This window comes from Ambystoma mexicanum, chromosome 9 (assembly GCF_040938575.1).
Source record: "Ambystoma mexicanum isolate Mex_15411 chromosome 9, UKY_AmexF1_1, whole genome shotgun sequence".
Classification (NCBI taxonomy): domain Eukaryota; kingdom Metazoa; phylum Chordata; class Amphibia; order Caudata; family Ambystomatidae; genus Ambystoma; species Ambystoma mexicanum.
The window spans coordinates 746,210,760-746,232,734 of NC_090931.1; the positions used below are offsets into that span (position 1 = coordinate 746,210,760).

The 21,975-nt window shown below is 45.1% G+C and overlaps 1 protein-coding gene across 1 annotated transcript in view; it reads left to right on the forward strand.

Annotated features, from left to right (window-relative positions):
• NAB1 (NGFI-A binding protein 1) overlaps positions 1-21,975 on the forward strand; it is a 226,022-nt gene that overhangs the window by 125,850 nt on the left and 78,197 nt on the right. Inside the window, exon 2 of the mRNA XM_069615674.1 lies at positions 4,623-5,461. Coding sequence (XP_069471775.1) covers positions 4,643-5,461 — 819 coding nt within the window. The 5' untranslated portion in view covers positions 4,623-4,642. The remainder of the gene's footprint in view (positions 1-4,622; positions 5,462-21,975) is intronic.

Genomic DNA, 21,975 nt, shown 5'->3' on the forward strand with positions numbered 1-21,975 from the left:
GAGCGGGCACTGGGCTGGCTGACCTCCTTCCTCACTGACCGTCCCTCCCAGGTCATCCTGGGCTCTTTCTCCTCTCTTACCTCTATCTCCACCTGTGGTGTTCCCAAAGGGCTCTAACATCTCACCCTAGCTCTCTGTGTATCTCGCTCTATTTGCTCACCTTATCTTTACTTTCTCCCCCCACTTCCAGTGTTATGCAGATGACACCCGACTCTTCTTCAAACTTCCCTCTGATGCTCCTCCTTCTTTGTCCACCATTCCTGCCTGCCTATCTGCCATCCAATCCTGGTGTGCCTTCAACGATCTCTGCCTCAGTGCCAGCAATGTCTCCAGAGCACTGGTACTCTCCAGGCTTGACTATTGCAACAACCTCTTCCTTAATATACCCTCCTCCTCTCTCCGCCCCTCCAGCTTGTCCAGAACAGGGCTGGAAGACTTATTCTTGGCCTCAATCCCAGGTACTGTAGCTCTCCAGCTCTAAAATACCTCCATTGGCTGCCCGCTTGCTGCAAGGATCAAATTCAAATCCCTCTACATCATCCATAAGACTGTCTGGGGCTGTGGACCAATCTATCTACAACTTGACCTCACCAAATACACTCCTTCCAGATCCTTGCGCTCCTACGGCTCCAACTCTCTGCGTGTCAGGCGCTTCTCTAAGCAGCGAGCTGGTGGCAAATCCCTCTTCTCAGCTGGCTCCTCGCTCTGGAACAGCCTCCTCTCCGTCTTGAACCTGATCTCCTCAAATTCCGGGAGCTTCTCAAGACTTTCCTCTTTACCTCCTCCTTCCCTCTCTCACTTCTGTGCTAATATCCCACAGTTGCTGAGATTGGTGGCCTGGGACCTTATGTGTCCTTCTAGGTCCCGGCCTTCCACCCAATCGCCTTCAGCCTTTCGCACCACCCCCTGCACTTGCCTTCAGACACCCACTGGCTTGTGTTCTCACAGCCCTTGACTTATTAATGGCATGGGATCACTCTGTACCAAGCGACCTCTTCCAGGCACTTACTGCTGCACACACCTTACTACAAGGTACTTCCTGGAACGCGTAGCACTTGCCCCCTCTTCCCTGCCCCTCTCTGTTTTCATGCTCTTGCACGTTCTGAATGCTCACATGGCCTAGTAGGGCCGCCTCTTCCCCGTTCACCTGTTTATCCGTATCCGTATTTGTTCCCATGTTCTCTCCCCTCTGCCCTGCGGGCGCTTTAAAACACAATTTCTGATGTAGGAGCGCCTTACAAATGCGCAATAATTAAATAAAGCAAATTATTTCATAGAAGAGCAACTAAGCAGTTGGATCAACTTTGCCAGTGTCAGGCTACAGAGTTGTGGCTAATGTACTTGGTGCAGCTTGTCAAAGCCGTCTGGTTAGTGTGATCTTGAACACCTGCTTTGTGTATGTTTTGGCCCTTGGTTCCAGAAGGATCTGTAATTGATTCTTGCAGTGTTGAAAGCCATAGCATTTCATATTCTGCGCTGGTAGATTGATTTGAACACACACGTAATACGGGTTTGGACCAACGTTTGGAAGAATTAATGTGTCTAACAGGACTTATGAGGCTGTTTTTTTTTTTTTTTTACATTTTATTACGGAAACCTGAAAATAACCAATGTACAGACCCCTAAAAGCCTAGTTATGTTATAGGCATGTCGTGTTGTCCTCATTACAGGGCGGCTTCTGTGGCCAGTGTGCACCTTCGTCTTGTTCAGCCGAATTGTGATCTTGTAGTGATTTACCTAGTGCAATAAGGTACATGAGGCTGCAGACGGCACTAGATTTAGATTTTTACCAAAAGCCCCGTTTTGCCCCTTCTCCTCTCCACCAATCGTCTAGCTATGTTGCCCACTTGTATAGGGTTCATTGACCTCGACTGAATCCCAGCTTTATTTAACTTTTTTCAGAATCCAGTTTTGGAATTTCATCCTCGATTCTGGGTGCTAGGACTCGATCCAGAATCCCGTGTGTTTTGTGAAAGGAAATGCGCTTTCCTTGTTGCACCTGTTATGGAGGTAGACCAGTGGCTTAGTTACCTCAGTACATAAGGTATAGTTGCTCTACGTGCCATAGTCGCAACAGCACACTGATTTCATTGTTGACAAAATTATTGGATTCAATAATTAACTTAGGACTCTACTGGGATTGTTATCCCATCATTCTTCTGTCCTGGAAGTCTTGCAAGGTATAAGAGATGAGATTTGTGTGGGAAAGGCTATTGGGTAGCTTCAAGGTTTGAAATCACACTAGTGAGATTAGATGATGTCCTTATCATGGGAAACCATGGCACACTTTCTTGACTATATTTTGGTGGCTTGCATATAAATAGCATGGTTCCTGTTCATTTATAATATCAGCTGAAATGTATGCTTGAATGCTTTTTGTTCTGTAACTTACCTTTTTGTTGACCACAATTTATAGAGTATACTGCTAAATACTGCAGTACTATATTGCTATTAAACAGTACATAACGGATGCTTTTCTCATTTGTTTATAACTTTTCACACGTTTGATGTTGTTGGACCAGGCACTGCTGTCTTTTAGTGTTACTTTTTTTTTACTTAGTTGTCGCTTTATCATCTGGCAAAGATACCCTTCAACAGGCCTTATAATGTCTTCCATCGCAAACTATGTTCTACTCCTTTTTTAGTTCTGGCTACTACGTTGCACTGATGCGCCACTTATACATTAAAGGTACTGCATTGAAATACCGATAGAGGGAGTTGACGTGAGGAGGAACACATTGCGTTTGGGGGTTGTTTGTTTATTTCCACGCCCACTGACTGCCCATGGTCATGCTAATCCCTGTGGTCATTCTCACCCGCTACTTGGCTCACCCCGCCGGCACACATCCTTCTGAAATCAGCTTGAACCAGCTCTGTCGAGCAGTAACGTGACATTTTGGACTGTCAGTGTTGTTTCTAAGCAGTCTGGTGAGTGTAAATGGCTTATTTGCACCTCTGAATGTACTATTGGTGTAACAGAACTATCTTAGCAGAGTGTGCCTTCAGTACTTGATTTATGTTAAAAAGAAATCATGGACAAAACCTACCTTTTTGGCTTGTGTACATGTATTGGGTATCAAGACTGCTCTTCTGGACCATGATTTCAGAGCTCACTTCCTTGCACAGCAAGCAGGCTTCCATTCTTATTATTCCTGGTCTTTCTGACGCTTACAGCAAAGTGGGTCTCTCACTCCTATGACATGCTTTCCTCTGTGCATTTCTGCGTCTGTTCTTTTCTCGTTTCTGCCTTTGTCTGTCCAACCGCAGGTATTCACTTCCCTAATTACACATCATAACTCTCCTTTCCCCCCACGGATCTATCCATGACACCGTCTTGTATCCCTTCATACACCCGTGCTCGGCAATCTCATTTCCTCCAGTGGGATCTAGTGCCCTTTCATTGCAGAACGTACCCTTTCCCTTCCCATCACTTTTGGATTAGATCAACCTTTATGGAACAGCCTATACGCCCCTCGGCACTTTCAGTTTGTTTCTTGAACCCTTTTTGAACTTCTTTCCTATTTTTTGTATAGCTATCCCCTCTATATCTTCGCACACCATCTTGGCATCACAATTATCCCTTTCCTTTTTCTCGGTCATGTTACATGGCTTTAATATTTCCGCTTTCGACCCTCCATGAATGGATGTGCACCTTTTTTATTTTATTTTTTTGAACCACCATCTTCTCTCAAAATTATTATTTTCCAGCTATGCAATTGTAAATGTCCCCTTCTCCGACTTCCTGCACATTCTTTTCCTGCACTCCATTTTGTTTTAGAACAGAATTGCACAATTCCTTTTTTAATGACGTCGCCTTTTTAGCTTTGCCATCTTCACTGGTTTCCCATTTATCAGAAATGTATTTTCATATTTCTGTGCTTGGTTTTTAAATCTGTTCCCATGCCATCTTGCTCCCATCTTTTCAGTCCTCTCTCTCTCTCTCGGACCCCTCTGCCCCCTTTGTGTCGCTTTCTGCTTCTTTTGATTCTTCTAACACTCTTCCACTGGACTCCACTAGGCTACTGAGTTAGTATTCACTCCATTTACTCCAGGAACTGTAAAAGCGGTTCCATGTCGTTTTTCGATAGTAATTACTTCAAAGTAATTTACTTAGAAATGATTATTCGAAGGAATTACTTATATTTCATTTTTTTTATTTGGATGGGGTCCCCAAGCCCATCCTTCCCCTACACTAGTACCCCGAACCAAGCCCCTCCCCACACCTTTTGTCCCCTTAACCCACAACCCTCTATACAATTAAATTACTTTGAATTAATTACTGTCAGAAAAACCACGGGATACCGTAAAATCACCTTTCCACTCTGTTTAAATCATTGTTTCATATTAACATTGTTTTGCTTAGTTAATTTTCAGACCGTTTATTAGCATTTTCATTGTTTGCTACGTTTCTTTTTGTGTATATTGCGTTGGGTAAAGGTGATAGAAGGTTAGAATAACTTAATTCCGCAAGGGAGAGGTCTGTCTTGGGTTATTTTTTGTATGCGTTTACCTCAATAGACATCAATTTTCCTGAAAGTTCTGTTCTTGGCCGCTGGTAGAGACACTTGAGGCTTCAGTCCTGTTGATTGCTCGCCCTAATTCTTCTGTCCTTGTCTTTGCAGTTTGCATCTTAAGGTCCACAATGGCATCCTCCTTGCCCAGAACTCTAGGCGAGTTGCAACTCTACAGAATACTGCAGAGAGCCAACCTGCTGTCCTATTTTGATGCCTTTATTCAGCAAGGAGGTGACGACGTGCAGCAGCTCTGCGAAGCGGGAGAAGAGGAGTTCCTGGAGATAATGGCTCTTGTGGGTATGGCCAGCAAGCCTTTGCATGTACGCAGGTTGCAGAAGGCCCTGAGGGACTGGGTTACAAATCCAGGCCTTTTCAACCAGCCGCTCACGTCCATGCCCGTCAGCAGCATCCCAATATACAAACTGCCAGAAGCCTCCCCTTCCTTGCTGGGAATACCCTGCAGTAGTTACGAGAGGAACAGTAGTGCCCGGGAACCTCATCTGAAGATACCCAAGTGCGCCGCCACAACGTGTGTGCAAAGTGTGGCTCCAAGCAAATCCGATGGAGTGGGTCACTCGCCCCTGCAGAGTGGCAGTGAAGGGAGGCTTTGGCAGGGGCATCACACCACAGAGAGCGAGCACAGCCTCTCCCCCGCTGACTTGGGATCCCCTGCTTCTCCCAAAGAAAACACTGAAGTCCTGGACGCCGCTGCGGCCCTCTCTGTGGCAGAGTGTGTGGAACGCATGGCCTCTTCCCTGCCAAAAAGTGACTTGAGTGAGGTCAAGGAGCTACTGAAGACCAACAAGAAACTGGCTAAAATGATTGGTCACATCTTTGACATGAGCGAGGACGACCCTCATAAGGACGAGGAAATCCGGAAGTACAGTGCAATTTATGGGCGGTTCGATTCAAAAAGGAAGGACGGCAAACACCTCACGCTTCATGAGGTAAAGCAACAGAAACATGAGTGAGCTTTTTTTCTTCTCTTTATCCTCTTTGCTGTCTCGTCTTACATGACATTGCATGTTCTGAGCCTTCTCCCGGAGAGCAGAGAATGCTGTTTGAAATCCATGCTGTGGACTATCCAGTAAACTGTTCTGCTGCCTGGGGAGGGGGGTGGAAAGAGAAATAACCACGCTTTGTTGGTGAATGTTCAGTTTTGGCTTTACATATGCACCTGTTTTGCTTCTTAAAATACGTATGTTGTAGTTTTTAGAGCCAAGCCCCTATGATTTCCGGCAAATCGTAAATTTAAACATTCTAGTTTTAGTAAACATCTCTTATATATGTGTAATTTGGGGAAAATGTTTAAAACTGTATGTCATTTCACTTTTATCAAGGTTCTCTTGTCAGTTACAGTTGAGAGAATTCGCACATGTTGTCCTACATTCCATGTTGCACTGTGTGTGATCCCTCCCACTGAGTGGCTGAAGCCAGAGTAGATCTCTTCACATAAAACTGTTTTGATCCATGGCAGAATGCGGTGGGCCATCGCGTGCGCGTGCGCACATGGTTACAGGGCTACCCCACCTTCCGCTTCGTAGGCTCGCACACTTTCCAGTGCCCTATTTTCTGATAGTCGGTGTGGGTTGGAAACTGCTTCTTGTGAGCGCCAACGTTCCCGGCGCAGCAGGTGTTTACCCCTTAGTGAGTTCTTTTTTCCCTAGCTGTTCCTTTATATATAGTTCCAACTTCTAGGTGACACGTTTGCATCCCGTAAGGAGTATATCGGGAAACATGTCCGGTATTTTTAGTCTGCCTAGATTTGGCTCAGTTTGCACTGTAGACTAAGTACTCGTTTTTAGCTCATAGGTGGCACTTTAGTATACCTGTTAGTTCCAGTTTTTAGTGTAACAATTCGTTTTGGGATAAGTTATGCTTCAGCACCACCCTTAGCTTGGTCACAGGTGACGATCAAGCTCCACTATTGGTTGCAGCTCAGGTGGTGCTTCAGTGCCACTATTCGTTTTAACCCATTGGTGGAAGCATCACCTAGAGGGGCTACATGGCTTTGGCTAGAAGGGAGCGCCCTCCCACCACTGCAATGATCATTAGGGTTCCTTCAGTGCACACTGCATTACCGTTACACAGGTTTGATTGCGCCATTACTTTTAGTTTGTGGGTGGCACCTTTGTGCCAAATAGAGGGAGAAAAGGATATTGTTGAAGATATCTGGGAAATGGCATGCTACACCAATATAAATGGAAAGGCACACATGGTTAGCCCGGTGGGGGGCTCAGTCCTCTTTTGTGACATGCTCCTTGAGTGATACAGATCGCCCAGGGTCTAGGAGGAGACACGTTTGACAGAAGGACTTCATTATTAAAGGCATGGTCTAGTAAAACATTTTATTTAAAAAATAGATAGGCAACATAAAAAAAAATACTAGCATTCTCTTTTTTAAAACTTCCTATGTAAAATTTTGAGCTATTCAAGCTCAAAATTCGCAAAAGCAAGCTCATGGGCGCATCCATTTTGTGAAATGGATGACCTCCTGTGCTGGCTTTTGCGGCACTAATGAAGGAAAAGCCAGCCAGCTGTAGTAAACAAAAGCTACCGCTGGGTGGCTTTCCCTTCATTAGTGCTGTACGCGGAGGATGGGGACCGGAGACCAGAGCAGGAAATCTCGGTAAGTGCTATTTATTTAAAAAAAAAAATAAGCACTAGCTGTGTTTTTTTTTCTAAGTTTTCCGGGCTGGAGGAGCCCGGAAAACTTAGAAATAAAACCGCAGCTTTAAAAACGTTGTATTTATGTTTGCGGTCGCTTTTGAAGCGACCGCAAACATAAATTCAACGTTATTGTGTTGGAAAACGCGGAGCCTGAGAAACTCGAAAAGAAAAACCGCAGCGTTTTCCAACACAACTGCTTTGTTTCTGCCTGAATCTGCTTTCCCATTTGGGGCTCTCGGGCTCCCCACGGGGAGCCTGAGAGCCCCAAATGGGAAAGCAGATTCAGGCAGAAACAACGCAGCATTGCGGAAAACAACTGCTTTGTTTCTGCCTGAATCTGCTTTCCCATTTGGGGCTCTCGGGCTCCCAATTGGGAGCCCGAGAGCCCCAAATGGGAAAGCAGATTTAGGCAGACACAACGCAGCATTTAGCATTTCCTATTTGGGGCTCTCGGGCTCCCCACGGGGAGCCCGAGAGCCCCAAATGGGAAATCAGCTGTAGGCAGAAACACGAAGCGGCATGCAAACACAACCGCGTTGTGTTTCTGCCTGCTGTGGCTTTCACTTTGGGTCTCCGGAGGAGCCTGAGAAACTTGGAAAGAAAAACCGCAGCGTTTTCTAACACAATAACGTTGTATTTATGTTTGCAGTCGCTTCAAAAGCGACCGCAAACATACGTTTTTAAAGCTGCGGTTTTATTTCTAAGTTTTCCGGGCTCCTCCAGCCCGGAAAACGTAGAAAAAAACACACAGCTAGTGCTTATTTTAAAAAAAATAAAATAAATAGCACTTACCGAGATTCAGCTGCAGCTTTCCTGCTCTGGTCTCCGGTCCCCGTCCTCCGCGTACAGCACTAATGAAGGGAAAGCCACCCAGCGGTAGCTTTTGTTTACTACAGCTGGCTGGCTTTTCCTTCATTAGTGCCGCAAAAGCAAAAGCCAGCACAGGTGGGCATCCATTTCACAAAATGGATGCGCCCATGTGCTTGCTTTTGCGAATTTTGAGCTTGAATAGCTAAAAATTTTACATAGGAAGTTTTAAAAAAGAGAATGCTAGTATTTTTTTTTATGTTGCCTATCTATTTTTTAAATAAAATTTTTGACTAGACCATGCCTTTAAAGCCACACTGTTGGCTTTGTCAATGCTTGCGTCTCCTTGAAACCTTTCGTTTTTTTGCTCAGATAGCGTTTGCTTCAATGTCCAGGGTTCAAAACATCCATTTTATGCCACAAGCAATTTGCAACAAATAACATGCTTAGTGCATTACCTGATTGGGAACAGTCACTCTGCCTTGGAGCAGACGGTGGGCCTCCTTACGAGTATAGGTAAGGGGGGGGATTTGGGGAGGACCCCCCAAATAAAAAAAATAAATGTCAAGTTTTTTCAAAGTAATTGCTTCGAAGAAAATTACTTGGAAAAAATGTGCGCCGGTAAAGGGACATGGAACCGTTTACACATAGGCCAAAGAAACACTGACACACTAAAAGTTATATTAAAAGAATGGTTTATTTTATATATGCACTAAAGTAAAGGGGATTCTTTAGAAAGATAAGTACTATAACGCACAATGAGCAATTTAGAAAAACCAATGCAATATTTACAGTAAAACATTTGTAGTACTTTGAGAATGGCAGTATGCAATTCAGAAAGGTAAGTAAAATACTTTTGTAATAATTGTTTAAGGTAACCAACACAATGCAGGTCAATACTTTTTAAACACTTGTAATACTTTTCTCAGGGCCTACCACTTAAGAATTCCATCCCAATCTAGCTAGGAGTCTGATTGGAGGGCAAAATTAGCAAGGCACGAGCTGTAGAAAGTCGGTAGTTCCAGTGGAAACTTCTGTAACAAGTAAGTACAGCTTTTCTGTTGTAAAATGGGCTCGGGGACTTCTGAGAAGGCCCCCTGAAGGCACACAGGCGTTAGGCCTGGGCGAACTTGAATGGGCGAACTCCCAAACCCCCGAATCAGATCTCCAGTAACACAGGAGCAGCAAAGCAACTGTAGATAAGCTCCACCAAGAGTCTCAAAGTACCTTTAAATGTGAAGAAGAGGATCCAGCACAATGCCCCTGTGATGCAGCAGCAGACCCGGTCACCGGATTCCTGGCCAGGCAGACGAAACAATGGACACTGGAATGGATCTCGCAGCAGCAGTTGAGTGAAGAGGCTCCAGGCAAAGTATTATTCATGGATCTGTGATTTTGGCACCCTTTTGAAAGCACCGGTGAAGAACGTTTACGGCCCGGTGGATTAGTCTCGCTTTCTCGGTCCAGCACTCTGGTGAGGGGACTTCAAAGATTGGAATCTTGTCTCTGGAGGTCTGGAAGGAGTCCACCAAAGTTTCGGGAGGATTCAATCTTTGGAAGGCGTTGCACCGTACAATGGTCCCAGGTCCCAGGGTATTGGCGGTTTGCAGCCGGGGAAGGTCACAGCTCATTGTGGGATTGCTCGAAATGCAGGTCGTCTTGCGACTTATTGGTACCACCAGTATAAGGGAGACAGTCATTCTTTTCAGGGCTCTCAAGATGCTTGCAAGGAGGGGGTCGAACAGCAGCAGTTACTCAGAAGGCATCTCTGGTCATCTGGAAGTGGCTGCGTGCATCTCCCCTCTTCTTTCTCGTTGCATCTTCACTTCCAGTGGTCCGCCTGTCTTTAGCCTCAGTAGCCATGCCTCTTATGCAGAAACCCAGCCAATCCGCACCCATGCACCATTCAAACTATCGGGGCGGGGCAGCCTCCCAGTTGGAACTGGTTCCAGACAGGCACAACAGAAGACAAACATCAGAGCCGTCTACGGTTTCCTGTCCTCACAGACACACTGGCACCGGGATGCGCTTTCCCATGGAAACCTGCCAAATACAAAAGTCAAACCAAGGCCTCCCTCACCCTGCATGACAGAAGAAGGACCAAGAAAGGACAAGCCATCTTGAAATGGCAAAAAAAGAACAGTGTCACCATTTTGGGTTAATGGTGACCCTTCTGTGTAATACCACTACTGTGAGTACAGCGTGGGGGTAAACATTGCACAAAAGTAGGTAGGATAAAACCACTGGCACCAGCCATTCTGATTAGCTTGTCACTGTGACCAAAAAGATACAGGAGCAGTGAGAAAGAGGATACAAGGTAGCCCCTCAGCACTCCACATAAGGTGGGGTGTGCCGATCTTGCAATAGAAAAAAAATGGGAAGGATACAAATCCCCCCCTGCCCTTGGAACATGTGTTACCATAAGGATAATAACAGACAAATAAAAAGGGAAGCCCAAAGGGCTCTCATCAACACTGAACAGAGACAGTGCTATGTGTTGCAAAAGTCAGACAGATGCCACACAACTTGGAGGAAAGCATTACTCCCAGAAAAAGGTATAAAAAGAAATACAAAAAATCCCAAAGAGAGGGTAAAAGAATGAGTGAGTGTGGAAAACGTTTCCCACTCTCAGGAGAACTGACCAAAAATCCAGTAGTCCAGCAATAAGTGCGGGGGGCTCGCATGTGAAGGGGATTTTCCTATACAAATTCAAATCTAGCTAACAGAAATGCAGTGTTAACTATGCTACTGCTGTACTACTCCTTTGGGGGTTAGGAGGAGGAATTTCCCCCAGGAAAATGCTGGAGATGAATACTCCACCTTACTGCCAAAATCGGCAGAATTACCACAGGTGGTAATTCTGCCAAAGTCTCCATGGAGTCCTATGGACTAAAGAAAATGGGGACTTTCACCACCTACGACCACTTATAATTCCACGGTAAATCCACAGGACCAAGTGACAGTAACGGTTATTCTGTTTGGCTGTATTTCGGTGGATTTACTATCGAAATACTGCCAAACCTGAGGCCCAATTTGTTCATTTTCCCATTGTTATCAAGTTTTTCTTTGGACTGCTGTTATCTCATTTTCTGATACTGTTTGAGTGGTGCGCTGACTTGGTACCAGACACCTCAAGCATCCCTACAGTCTCATCGTCTACCTCCATTTTACACCTTTGGCACCATAGTATATGTTGCTGGCAGCACCTTTAGGTATGGTTAGACTGATGGATGCGTCTTCAAATCTTATTATTGTGGACCAAGCAGGCCCTAACACCAACAAGGTCTCCATTCTTGACTCTATTAATGCCTGACTGGCAGGTTTGAGGCATATGCATACAAACCCTTTTTGTGACATAAAACTTCGAGCTTGGGAAACATTGTTTTTGATTGCCATTATGTTGGCAAGGCACAGATACATCAGGTCCTTTGTGTCTGAGAACCTTATAAAGTCTACAGAACAAGCTGGTGATGCGTATGCACCGAATCATCACTCATAAGATTTAGCCGAGTTTTCTCAAAGAGTTGGTGTGTCTACGTTTTTTCTTTTTTACTCCTCCACACACAACCTTGACATAGGAAAGTCTGCAGTAAACCACACGTAAATTGCAGCCTAATTGGCCTCAAAAAGACACATTCAATTTGATTGTCTGACCAACATTTTTTCCGTGAGGGCAATAGATGCAGGTAGGCCAGCCTCTAATGCCTTCAATAGCCAGATTGATCAATCACATTTCTATCACTAGTTAATGGAGCAAGTTAAGCATTTGCTTCAGACATGTGTGTGCAACCTCCAGTCAAAGCATTACATTGCAGCAGGCAGACTCAGCCGTATGTGCTTCGACGGTTGATTTAAAATGTCTTCTAACACCTATTAGTGCATTGCTTGGGCATGGGAGGAATCTATTTCGGATTGCTATATGAAGTTACAGCATTATCATCGTCAGTAATTTGATAAAGTGCCCCACGTTCCTATAGAACTATTACAGAGGAGAAATTGTTTTCCTCCATGTACCCTTTTCACCCAGACAATGGCCTATAAGAGGTTGAAAGGGGTTAGCAGCCAGAATTGAGTGACTGTTATTTAGCAAGGGGTGCCGCTTGAGAGACACCCAATGCTGCAGACCCACATGTGGTGAAAGCTGGTCTTGGAGGATGTTGTTCGAGAAGACAAGTGAGTAAGTGGAGACCCAAGCCCATGTCAATACTAAGGAGGTCATCAGAAGCGAGGTAGCTGGGAACCATCCCTGGAGTATACAAAGACACTAAGCGAAAGGCTGGAGCAATAGGTAAACCTGGGCCCCATCGGAGGCTCCCAAACACTGATCCTCGGACGAAGCCAAACAGCCAAGAGAGAGCAGTGACTAAATTGAGCAGGAGTGGGGAAGCTTGTGGCTGTGGTGAGCACATGCGCAGAACAAGCCCCGCTGTAGGGGAGGGACGTGGAGAAGGACCAAACGTACAAGGCTGGTACTGTAGACTCATTGGTCAGATGGAGGCATGCCAGTGCAAGCAAGATTGAGCGAGCATAAATGCATGTTGAACGATGACACTGGAGAATCCGATCCAGGAGGAATCCGAAAGGGTCAATCAAGAAAGGGAAATGTATTGCACGCTGGGAATGTAAGAAAAGTTAGGCTTTTGCCATGTGGGATCTGAAGTCAATATTCTGTCACCAGCGAGGGAGCAATAGACCACTTAAGACTGTGAATATGGTTTGAACAGGTTTTCGGTTTTTGGGTGACCAGCTTAAACTGATAGTGTATTAAAATAAAAGAAATGGGAGCAATTTCCCATTGCTTGAGCGTGGTACTCTTTCATCCATCTCTCTGTCCTTGGTTTATGCCTACAGCAAGTCGAGCAACAATCTACTCTGTCAGTCTGATTTTAATTCTTGCCCACACTTCTGATGTGGCTTGCTTGGTGCTTTCTGATGCCTTTGCAGTAATATGGATGATGAGTCACAGGTAATCCTCTCCATGTATGCTTGGAGTTCAGGCTTGCTTCTAGTCTCGCCATACTTAGTCAGGTTTCTCCAGATAGCATTGAACCCAGGGTGCTTCAAGGCTGGGCCCTAGAATACTGGGAAGCGGATCTGCCACCTTCATTGCCAGCATAAATTGAAGGGGTTCTTATTTGGCAGGATCTCTGTAATCCCCCGTTTGGCCACCTTGACCTGTCCCTTCTATTTATATCCTCTCTTCCCTCCCACCTTCCTGACTTCACTTCCCCTCTTGGCTTATTTCTTCCTTCCGTTGTCGGTTCTGTCTTTCCATCCCTCTGGTTCGTCTCATTCTCTATATAGCATGCCCCCAAATTTCTGCTTCAATGTTTCTGGAAGTCTTTATGCATTCTCCTTTCTTTTCCCCTACACTATTTTCTCTGCCACTCTCCTGGCCGCGGTTTTCTCTGTCCGCTGTCTTCCTTAATCCTCTGGTCTTCTCTACCTCCCTCTGAGGTCTCTCCTCTTCCCACTCCAAAGACTCTTTACCCACACTTTTCCCCTTTCCCAGGATACCTGCGCTGTTCCTCCTCTCTCTACTGCACGTTACAACAGTCGTGATTTCTCTGCCTCCCCCTCTCTACTTGGTTTGTTAGTCTTTCTGCTTTCCTTCCACGCCCCAGCCACTGCAGTCCTTCCTGCTACGCTCGTGTGAAAGGACCAGGGAAGCGGTGCTTGTGCTTTTTATATTTTAATTTCATCAATGGGTTCACTAATGTCTTCAGACTTCTGGTGTCTGGCTTCTTCGTGTGGATCTCTGGTTTGTTGTTTGCTCTTCCTGGTGCTTAATAGGCCTTCCAACATCTCAAGGGATCACTGTCCCCTGACTTGCCCTGCTGGGAGACAGAAAAGACACAATGACTATTGGGTTGTCTCAGTGTATATCCCTCACTTCTCTTCTATATGCTGAATGTCCTATGGCCTTCCCTGTTCCACTCCCTCCCCTTCTTAGATCCGGATTGGTATTATATGATTTTGAGTCCTCCCTGCATATGACCTGGAGTCCCTGTCCCTCCTGTTGGCAGGCCAGCTTCACCGCAGTTGAGCGTGTGGAGGACTACGGGTGAGAATTGAGGCCTGCAGTTTGGGAGGATTGCAGGCTCAATCATTCTTTTTGTGGTGCCGTGCGAGATCTGTGCTAGCAAAAGCAGGTGTGTTTGTGTCCCACGATCTTTAGTTTTGTTTTGTGTCTTGGTTCATGCACTGCATGGCATTTCTATGTCTGCATTGTCCTGGGGTTGATGGTGCCTACCTGTCCCTGATGTTCTGAAGCACAGCTGCCCACTGGAACTTTGCATTCTCCCCCACTGTGGTGGGCTGTTTTATAATGCCTCAGAACTGGCCAAAGCCCCCAAAAATAAGGACAATCCTTTACGGTGAACAGCTTAGCCTGTGCAGGAGTTGGCTATAGGAATTCAAGCTCCTGCTCTCAGCTGGGTCTCCTTATGTGATTTGGCCATGGGGTTCTGCAGGTCGAAGCATTAAAAAGGGCTTACATCATTTTGGCCCTTACAAAGGTTTTGTGATTGATTCAGCGAGCTGAGCCATGTACAGTGCTTCACAATTCAGTACACCTCTGCTCCAGTGCCATAACACTTTTCTTGGTGTCTGTTGCTTAATGCAAGGAAAGTTAAATGCTTTTGTTGTGCCACAAACTATTTGACAGTGTTGGGATATAGTTCAGTGGGGTATGATCCTGCTTGTGTGTCATACTGTTGTCAGTCAATATTTAGGGGGATAAGATGGTTGGCCATCGGAAAAAAACTATGTGACAACACAGTCCTGTGCACAATAGTGCTATGGGACAACACCGGGCATTGTACTCTGGGAATTCTGGATAATAGTTGAGTTCTGCAGCCTGGGACTACTATGGGCCATGGTGAGGTTTAGAGTGGTAGGACAAACACAGGCTAGAGATGTGCTGAGGAACTTGGGGAACCCTCTATACAACTGCTCCAAGCCCTACCTCACTTCTTGCACCTGGCCCTAATGGTTTCCCCCGCCTAATTTCCTAACCTAAGGCAAGGGACATTGTAACAGATCCCAAGATCCCTGAGGTGGAGGCAGTGAATACTTGAAGAGGAAATGAACTGAGGCAATTCGTAGATACTTAAGTTCAAATTTTCAACATCTCAGACGGAGAATCTGCGGAGTCCAAAGTGAAGAAGGTGAAAGGCTGTGGCATTGTGTGAATACCCACTACGTGTGCAAAACCTCTGAGGGAGTGTTTGTGAATGCATGATGTGAGGAAAATGAAAGACGCTTGCATTGTTGGAGTGGAAGCTCACGTTCCCATCTGATGGTGAATCCTGAAGTGTGGAGGATGAAACAGTGTTGTAGTGTGGTAACTGAAGTCAATTTTCCAAACATCGTTGAAGAAGTTGGACATCCTGAAGGGAGGGTGGTGCATTTCTGTGACATTGCGGAAATGCATGTGTGTAGTACATTTGGAAGTGAGATTTTGAAACCTGAAGGGAAACCATGTCCCATCTTGCCAGTAACCCTGAAGGGGAAGCTGAGTCCTGAATTAAGGAAAGGGAAACAGGTTTGCATTGTTGACACTGATAACCAAGTGCCCCTTACCTCTGAAGAGAAAGTTAGATACAGTGAACCAAAACAAGGAAACACCAATTGTATTGTGTGAACTGAAGATTAGACATCAGGACTGCTGACGGAAAGGTTATCAAACTCAAATACAAGCAAGTGAGGAACTACTGCAGCCTGTGAAGAACCAGAGTCTTGAAGAAACAGATTGTGAAACTAGTCACCTGTTTATAGGAATTGGAACTAGTTCTGATGGATGGACCCAAGACACTGTCACCAATGAGGCCAGAGACCAGGTTCAACTTGATATTCTCAGACCACCTGACAAACAGAATTGATTGGTCTAACCATCATTTTTCAAAACGTTGCAGTAATAATTATGATAAAGCAAATGATTTTCCCCAAAATGTACACTCACTGCTAGCCGTTGGCAAGTGATAATTGTGACAGGGTCACAGTCCTGATCCCTCTAGGGGTAGAGGAATCGAGGCAGGGCCGTTCAAGTCTCCCCTCTAGACCTGGGGCAGGACACCTACCAGGTTTTTCACCACATCAGACGTGCCCCTGAGGTAAGGTGAAGCAGTTGAGGGGGCCCTCTGTCTGTCTCCCATACATGTGCAATACTTTTTCAAAGTAAAACAAAGATGTGATGGCTGGGAAGTTTAGAAACCTCTGGCAATTGCTCTGGGCAACCCTCCTGACCATCGTTCTTCGCCTGCCAAGCCATTACAGAACGGGAAAGACCATAAGCAAATCAGGCTGGGTCCCGCCCCTAAAAGGGAAGTCCAGCCCGAACTGCTTGGTCACAGCCCTTCTGCATGAGACCAAAATCATCCCCAGACAAGTTTCAGCCTCATTGGGCGTCATCAGTGAGAAGTAGGACCCGCGTGTCAGGCTGAGAGTATTCCTGCATCTACGGAAGCTGCTGAACCCCCGACAATCCCCCCTGAAGTGTAACACTCAGAACTAGTTTATATTCAGCTCTGCTTACTACACCCCAAAGGGAAAGGGGAAGTGGATAACATAAAAAACACCAGGTTGGTGACGTCAACACTAGATGATGTTGAACTTGCAGTAAATACATAAACAAACACAGATTCCCTCATTACTCACTTATTATCAAAGTTAAAAGAGTTCAATCCTTAACTAAAGAATTAAAAATCGTACCTGGTTCTTCTCCTAAAATATCTCAGAGGAGATTGTAACAATTTGCTGAGAACAGGTTACTGAAATACTTTCTACCTCTTTTTTGAGTCTCTTGAAATAAGCAGTAACTTCTTTTTTAACCTTGACTCTTGCTTTTTAAACTGTACATAGGTCCAGTTAATGTTCAGCTTTAGAATTGGATCCTTCTATACTTTTAACACTAAACACGCACACGCGCTGAAGGATAAAAGATAGGTTTTGCAAAGCATGCGCAGTAGAAAACACGTATCTACAGTTTCTGCGTACACGCACTGAAGAATACACGCAGTTTTTTGAAGATCGCGCACACTCCGTTTTAAACACGTAGCAGCTATTACCCGGCACACGTGCTGAAGAAATCACATAGTTTGTGCAGACCGTGCGCACACGCAATATATACACATAGCAAGTTACCGCGCACACACGCTGAAGAAAACACGTAGTTATTGCAGACCGTGCACACTTGCACTATATACACACAGCAACAGTTACCGCCGCACACGCGCTAAAAGAAACGCATAGCTAAATGTCCACGTACACGCGCTGAAGAGTTCAGGCATGCGCAAATGAGTACACACGCTGCAGAGTACTCCATACGCGTGCGTTAAAGAAAACATGTCACAGTGCGAGGCCTCGCACGCACAGAGCACACAAATACAATCCTTGCGCGCAATTAACTGAAGCAAATGAGCAAATACACGCTCTTTAAAACAATGCAGATAAATTGTCAAACCATACCAAAGTCTTAGTTTTCTTTAAATAACGATTCCAGGAAATCACAGACAAAGTTTTATAAACCAAAAGCAAGTCATTTATCTTAGTATGATCTTCAAACGTAACTTCAAGATTTCTTATCTTCAGCAGAGTTTTTCTCCTGACAATCCTGACTCCTCTCCTGGAAACCCACAAAGAGTAGCTGCTTGACTGCTAGGGACCTGACAGTCCAGATCCACAAGGCCCAAAGCTTCAGCAGGAGCAACTACAATACACGTCCTCTCAGCTTGGGCTACAACGATGAAAGGCAGAGAGTGACAGTTTAGAATTTTCATTGTAGTCTTGCTGTCCTCTCTAGCCAATCAGAGCTCCTATTGAGAAACTCCATCTTGCCTTGGGCCAGTCTCAGTAGTCTGTATTACAAAGTTAAGGCCACACCAACCAACAGTAGAATACTTCTCACACACACACACCAAGCACACCTACCAAACTATATACTAAAAGAAAACCAGAGGAAACATCACACCGCGTCTGGGCATACCCGTCGCACTTGGGGTGACAAAGAAAAACAAAGAGGTGATGGCTGGAAGGTTCAGAATGAATCTTAATCCTCTGGCAATTTCTCTGAGCAACCTTCCGGACCTTCCTTCTTCACCTGCCAAGGATTGCAGAAGGGCGAAATACCATATGCAAATCAGGCTTGTTCTCACCCCCAAAGGGGCAGTGCAGCCCGAACTGCTAGGTAACATCCCTTTTGCTCGAGACCATAAGCATCCCCAGACATGCTTCCCCGAGTGGGACGGGTATACTAAATCCTGGCCAGAATTAATTTTGTTTCTTTACAGGACTACTAGTCTCAGAAGGCCATGCAGCAGCTGAAAGTCACTGCGCTCTGCAGAATGAAGCCGCAGACTCTGCAAGTGATTCAAGAACAGCAGCACCGGTCAAACGAAAGGGCCATTCAACTAAAGGTGATTTACTGCACCCATGTGATAGCCGCACAGCAACCAAGCCCGCGACATAGAGACTGATTTAACCCCTATGTGCGAAAAGCGCGTGGGGCTAAAGTTTTTTTTAAATCATCCAGCTATTGTGGCCCAACCCCGGGGAGAAGAGCAAGCCCAGATTGGTCTGAGGGGTAGGATGAGCAGGGTAACCAATGGAATGGGGAGAAAAAAGAAGGAAGAAGATTTCAGGGACATAAAAGCCCAGCATGAGCCAGAATGAATGAAGGGTGTTCAAGTGGGGTCAGGTGGCGTGGAGGCGGACCTGGATACTAGGTGGGGGAAGGATGGTTAAGCGAAGCATTACCAAGATTATGCCAGAGTTTGTTGTAGGTGACGTGTTGGCAGTAAGATAGAGTGGTACCTAAATGGGAGATTGAGGATATGAATGTGTGTATGGGAGGCTGTGTGAGAGGGTATAGGTACAGAGTAGAAGGCTGATTGAGAGCGTGCTAGAAGAGTGACTGAGGGTGTGAAAGGAGTGTGTGAGAGAGCAGAATGGAGAGGGGAGAGGAAGTTGAGGTTACATGAGAATAGAGTAAATTACAGTACAGTAGAGGAGAGGAGCGTAGAGGGGAGAGTTGAAGAGAGATGTGGCGAGAGAGTGCTGACATTTGAGGGACAGAAAGGGAGAGAGAAGAGGAAGACAGTTGGAGGGAGCGAGAAAGGACGTGAGGAGGAGAGTGTGATTATTTATTTTGCTTTTTATTTTTAAAGCGCTCACACAGCCCGCGGGCATTGAGGCACTGTTACAGGAATTGTTCGTTTTTTCAGTTGCGTAATTTATTTATTTTTTGTCTTAGTTGCGTATTTCTAACTCGCTTAAAGACCGAGAGGTTTCTAAGCACGGACCCGGGGATCGAACCTGTGTTGCATAGTCTCATCTTGCTTCCAAGGCGCATACGTTGCCATTAAGCTATCCACCCATGATTAGAATAGAGGAAGTCGTAAGATCAGGAAAATGAGAGAAATGGAGTGACCGAGACAGAGAGAAAGGACCAGAGTGTCTAACTTCGGCAAAAATAGAAAACCACATCATGTTGTTGAGAACACCTGAGAGCGGCAGGTCAGGAACTCTGTAGATGAACCCTGAGGAAGCAGATTGATGAGGCTTTGGCCATTATGCCCTCACCTATAGTTATCCTTGGATAATCGGTGTTACCGATCACTAGTTTGAAAACCTGGGTTATAGGGACGCCTGGCCTAGGGTGGAGGGAGCCCATGGGAGCTTGAGCGAGGAAAGTCCATTAGTGAACCGCGCCCCAACCCTAACTAGCGTAAAAGAGATACATCTATATTTGTAAGATAAAGACCTTTGATCCATCCTTCACACTCGGGGAGTTTGCACTGCCATATGTGACGTATTTCACTTGGCATGTAAGAAAGGCTGTGTAGGTGGGGAACTGGCATTCATTCAAGCCAGGGGGTGATTGGACGTTTATGCCTGCTGAGTAGCCTGCTACGTGACATCTTTCACCCTGATATGTATTCAACCCTGATACTGCAGCGGACTAACCACACACTTTCAGTCATAGCCAAGACAGCATCAGTCGTCTTCTCCAGGCATCCCAGGATAGAGCAGCTAGTTAGATCACTCATCTTGCAGGCAGTACATTTTAAACCAATCTTCAAAAACTGATGCTTATTTTGGCAAGGAAAGGCCATTGAAATGTACTTGTCTGAGGCTGCTTTATGCCCCTCCCTTTCCTATTCTCATTCTTCTGGGAATTCTTCTTTACCCAAAAAATAAGAAAAGCAAGGACATATGATGCTACAGGTATCTTTACAGTGACACTGTACTCCCCAGGGCTAAATCCTATTCTCAGTAGCTGCTCAGAAATCACTCTGTAGCCAAGTAGTAATGCATGTTTGGCTACCGACTGTGCTCGGCTTTGGTGAACACAGCCATGTGATGCAGTTTCAGGACCTGCACTTGGTGCCATCATCTCCAGTTATCGTGAATATGGCGGAGACAGAAAGGAGGAACCGGCATGGCCTTCCCCGTCGGGAAAAGAATGCAGCTGAATAAAAGGCCCTCAAGGCTAAGTGATTAGACAAAAGCAAGAAGTGTATATGGAAATAGTTTATATCCTAAACTGCACATAATGTATATTTAACCTGCATGTGCAGAATCAGTCATCGGTGTTCCCGCTAATTTTCCTAAGTGCAAAAATGTTGCTTTTGTACCACTGACTTAACGAGACAAGCCACCTGTGAGCTTGTACAGTGAGCTATCATCTCTGAAGAGAGTGTGGGAGGGAATTTCTCCCCTTCCCAGCCACTGCAATTATTAAGAAATCGGTATAAAAAGTGCACCTTGCAACACATTTTCCATATATGTTTGCTACAGAAAAAATGTATATGTGGTTCTAGGACAGCTCATAAACCGATCCAAGATTTCAAGAGCTTCCAGAGAACCTAGCAAAAGTGCTCCCGTGCAGACAAAAATAAACCTATGAAAGCCCTGCATACTCGGTATCAATATTGGGTTTAGTTGTGGCTATTCCTTGGTCTTAACGGCAAACACCGCTCAGAGGCAAAGCAGAACATATTTTATTCCACTAGGGAAAAATGCTCATGTGTGTTAGAAACAATACATATCCCTTATACCAATTCATACGTTACTTTCCAGACAGAATAATGGCAACCAAAAGAAGTGTGCCAGAAAACATTCCAAAAAGAGTATGTGCCACTAGAATTAAGTAATTAAAGGTCCAGGAGGGCATGGCTCTCATAATTGATGCATCAGACTAATTGCAAGAAGATTGCTGCACCAGATAGCATGATAATCACAATTCCTGCGTCACTGCTTACCACAAACATTCTCTTTCATGAAAGCAGAGCAGTGACATGACATGCGCATACTCCGCACTACAGATAAGAGGTATGTATACCAGCCACTTTTACTCTACTCACTTCAAACTGACAAATACTCCAGCAAAATAATAAAGAGTTGAAATAGAAAAAATAAAAAAATAGCAGACAATTGACATGGGGGACTACCCGGACCGTGGACATGTTTTGGATCAGTGGTACCAGCATAGCCGTGGCGCGGTAAAAAGATCTAATATTATTATTACCTGAGGAACTAAGAGGGCAAACATCTTTTAACGTGCATGAATTACTAGCCTTAAAGAACTAGAACTACGACTTACAGAAGGATATCTGTTCGAGAGATAAAAAAGATTGCCACTTGCCTAAAAAAAGTACCTCAATTGGCAATGCAAATTACTTTTTTACTCTCTAAAAAAGCATTTGACTACAAACGTCCAGAAATATGCTGTAAGAGTTTCCTCACGCAAGATTAAACAAATAGAAGTCTCTCAGGCTTCTTAGGGATCCCTTTAAATAAACTGACTTAGGTTTGCCATATGTCACATGGCAGAAGAAACACACAACTGTTGAGAACCAGAATACGTTTAAATTGTTTTACTAACCAAAAGCAAAACATGAGACTATTGCATGGAAATTGGTTCAGGATGGCTGGAAGATAAAGGTTCTTTGGAAACATCCTTTAACTCAGAATTATAAATGAA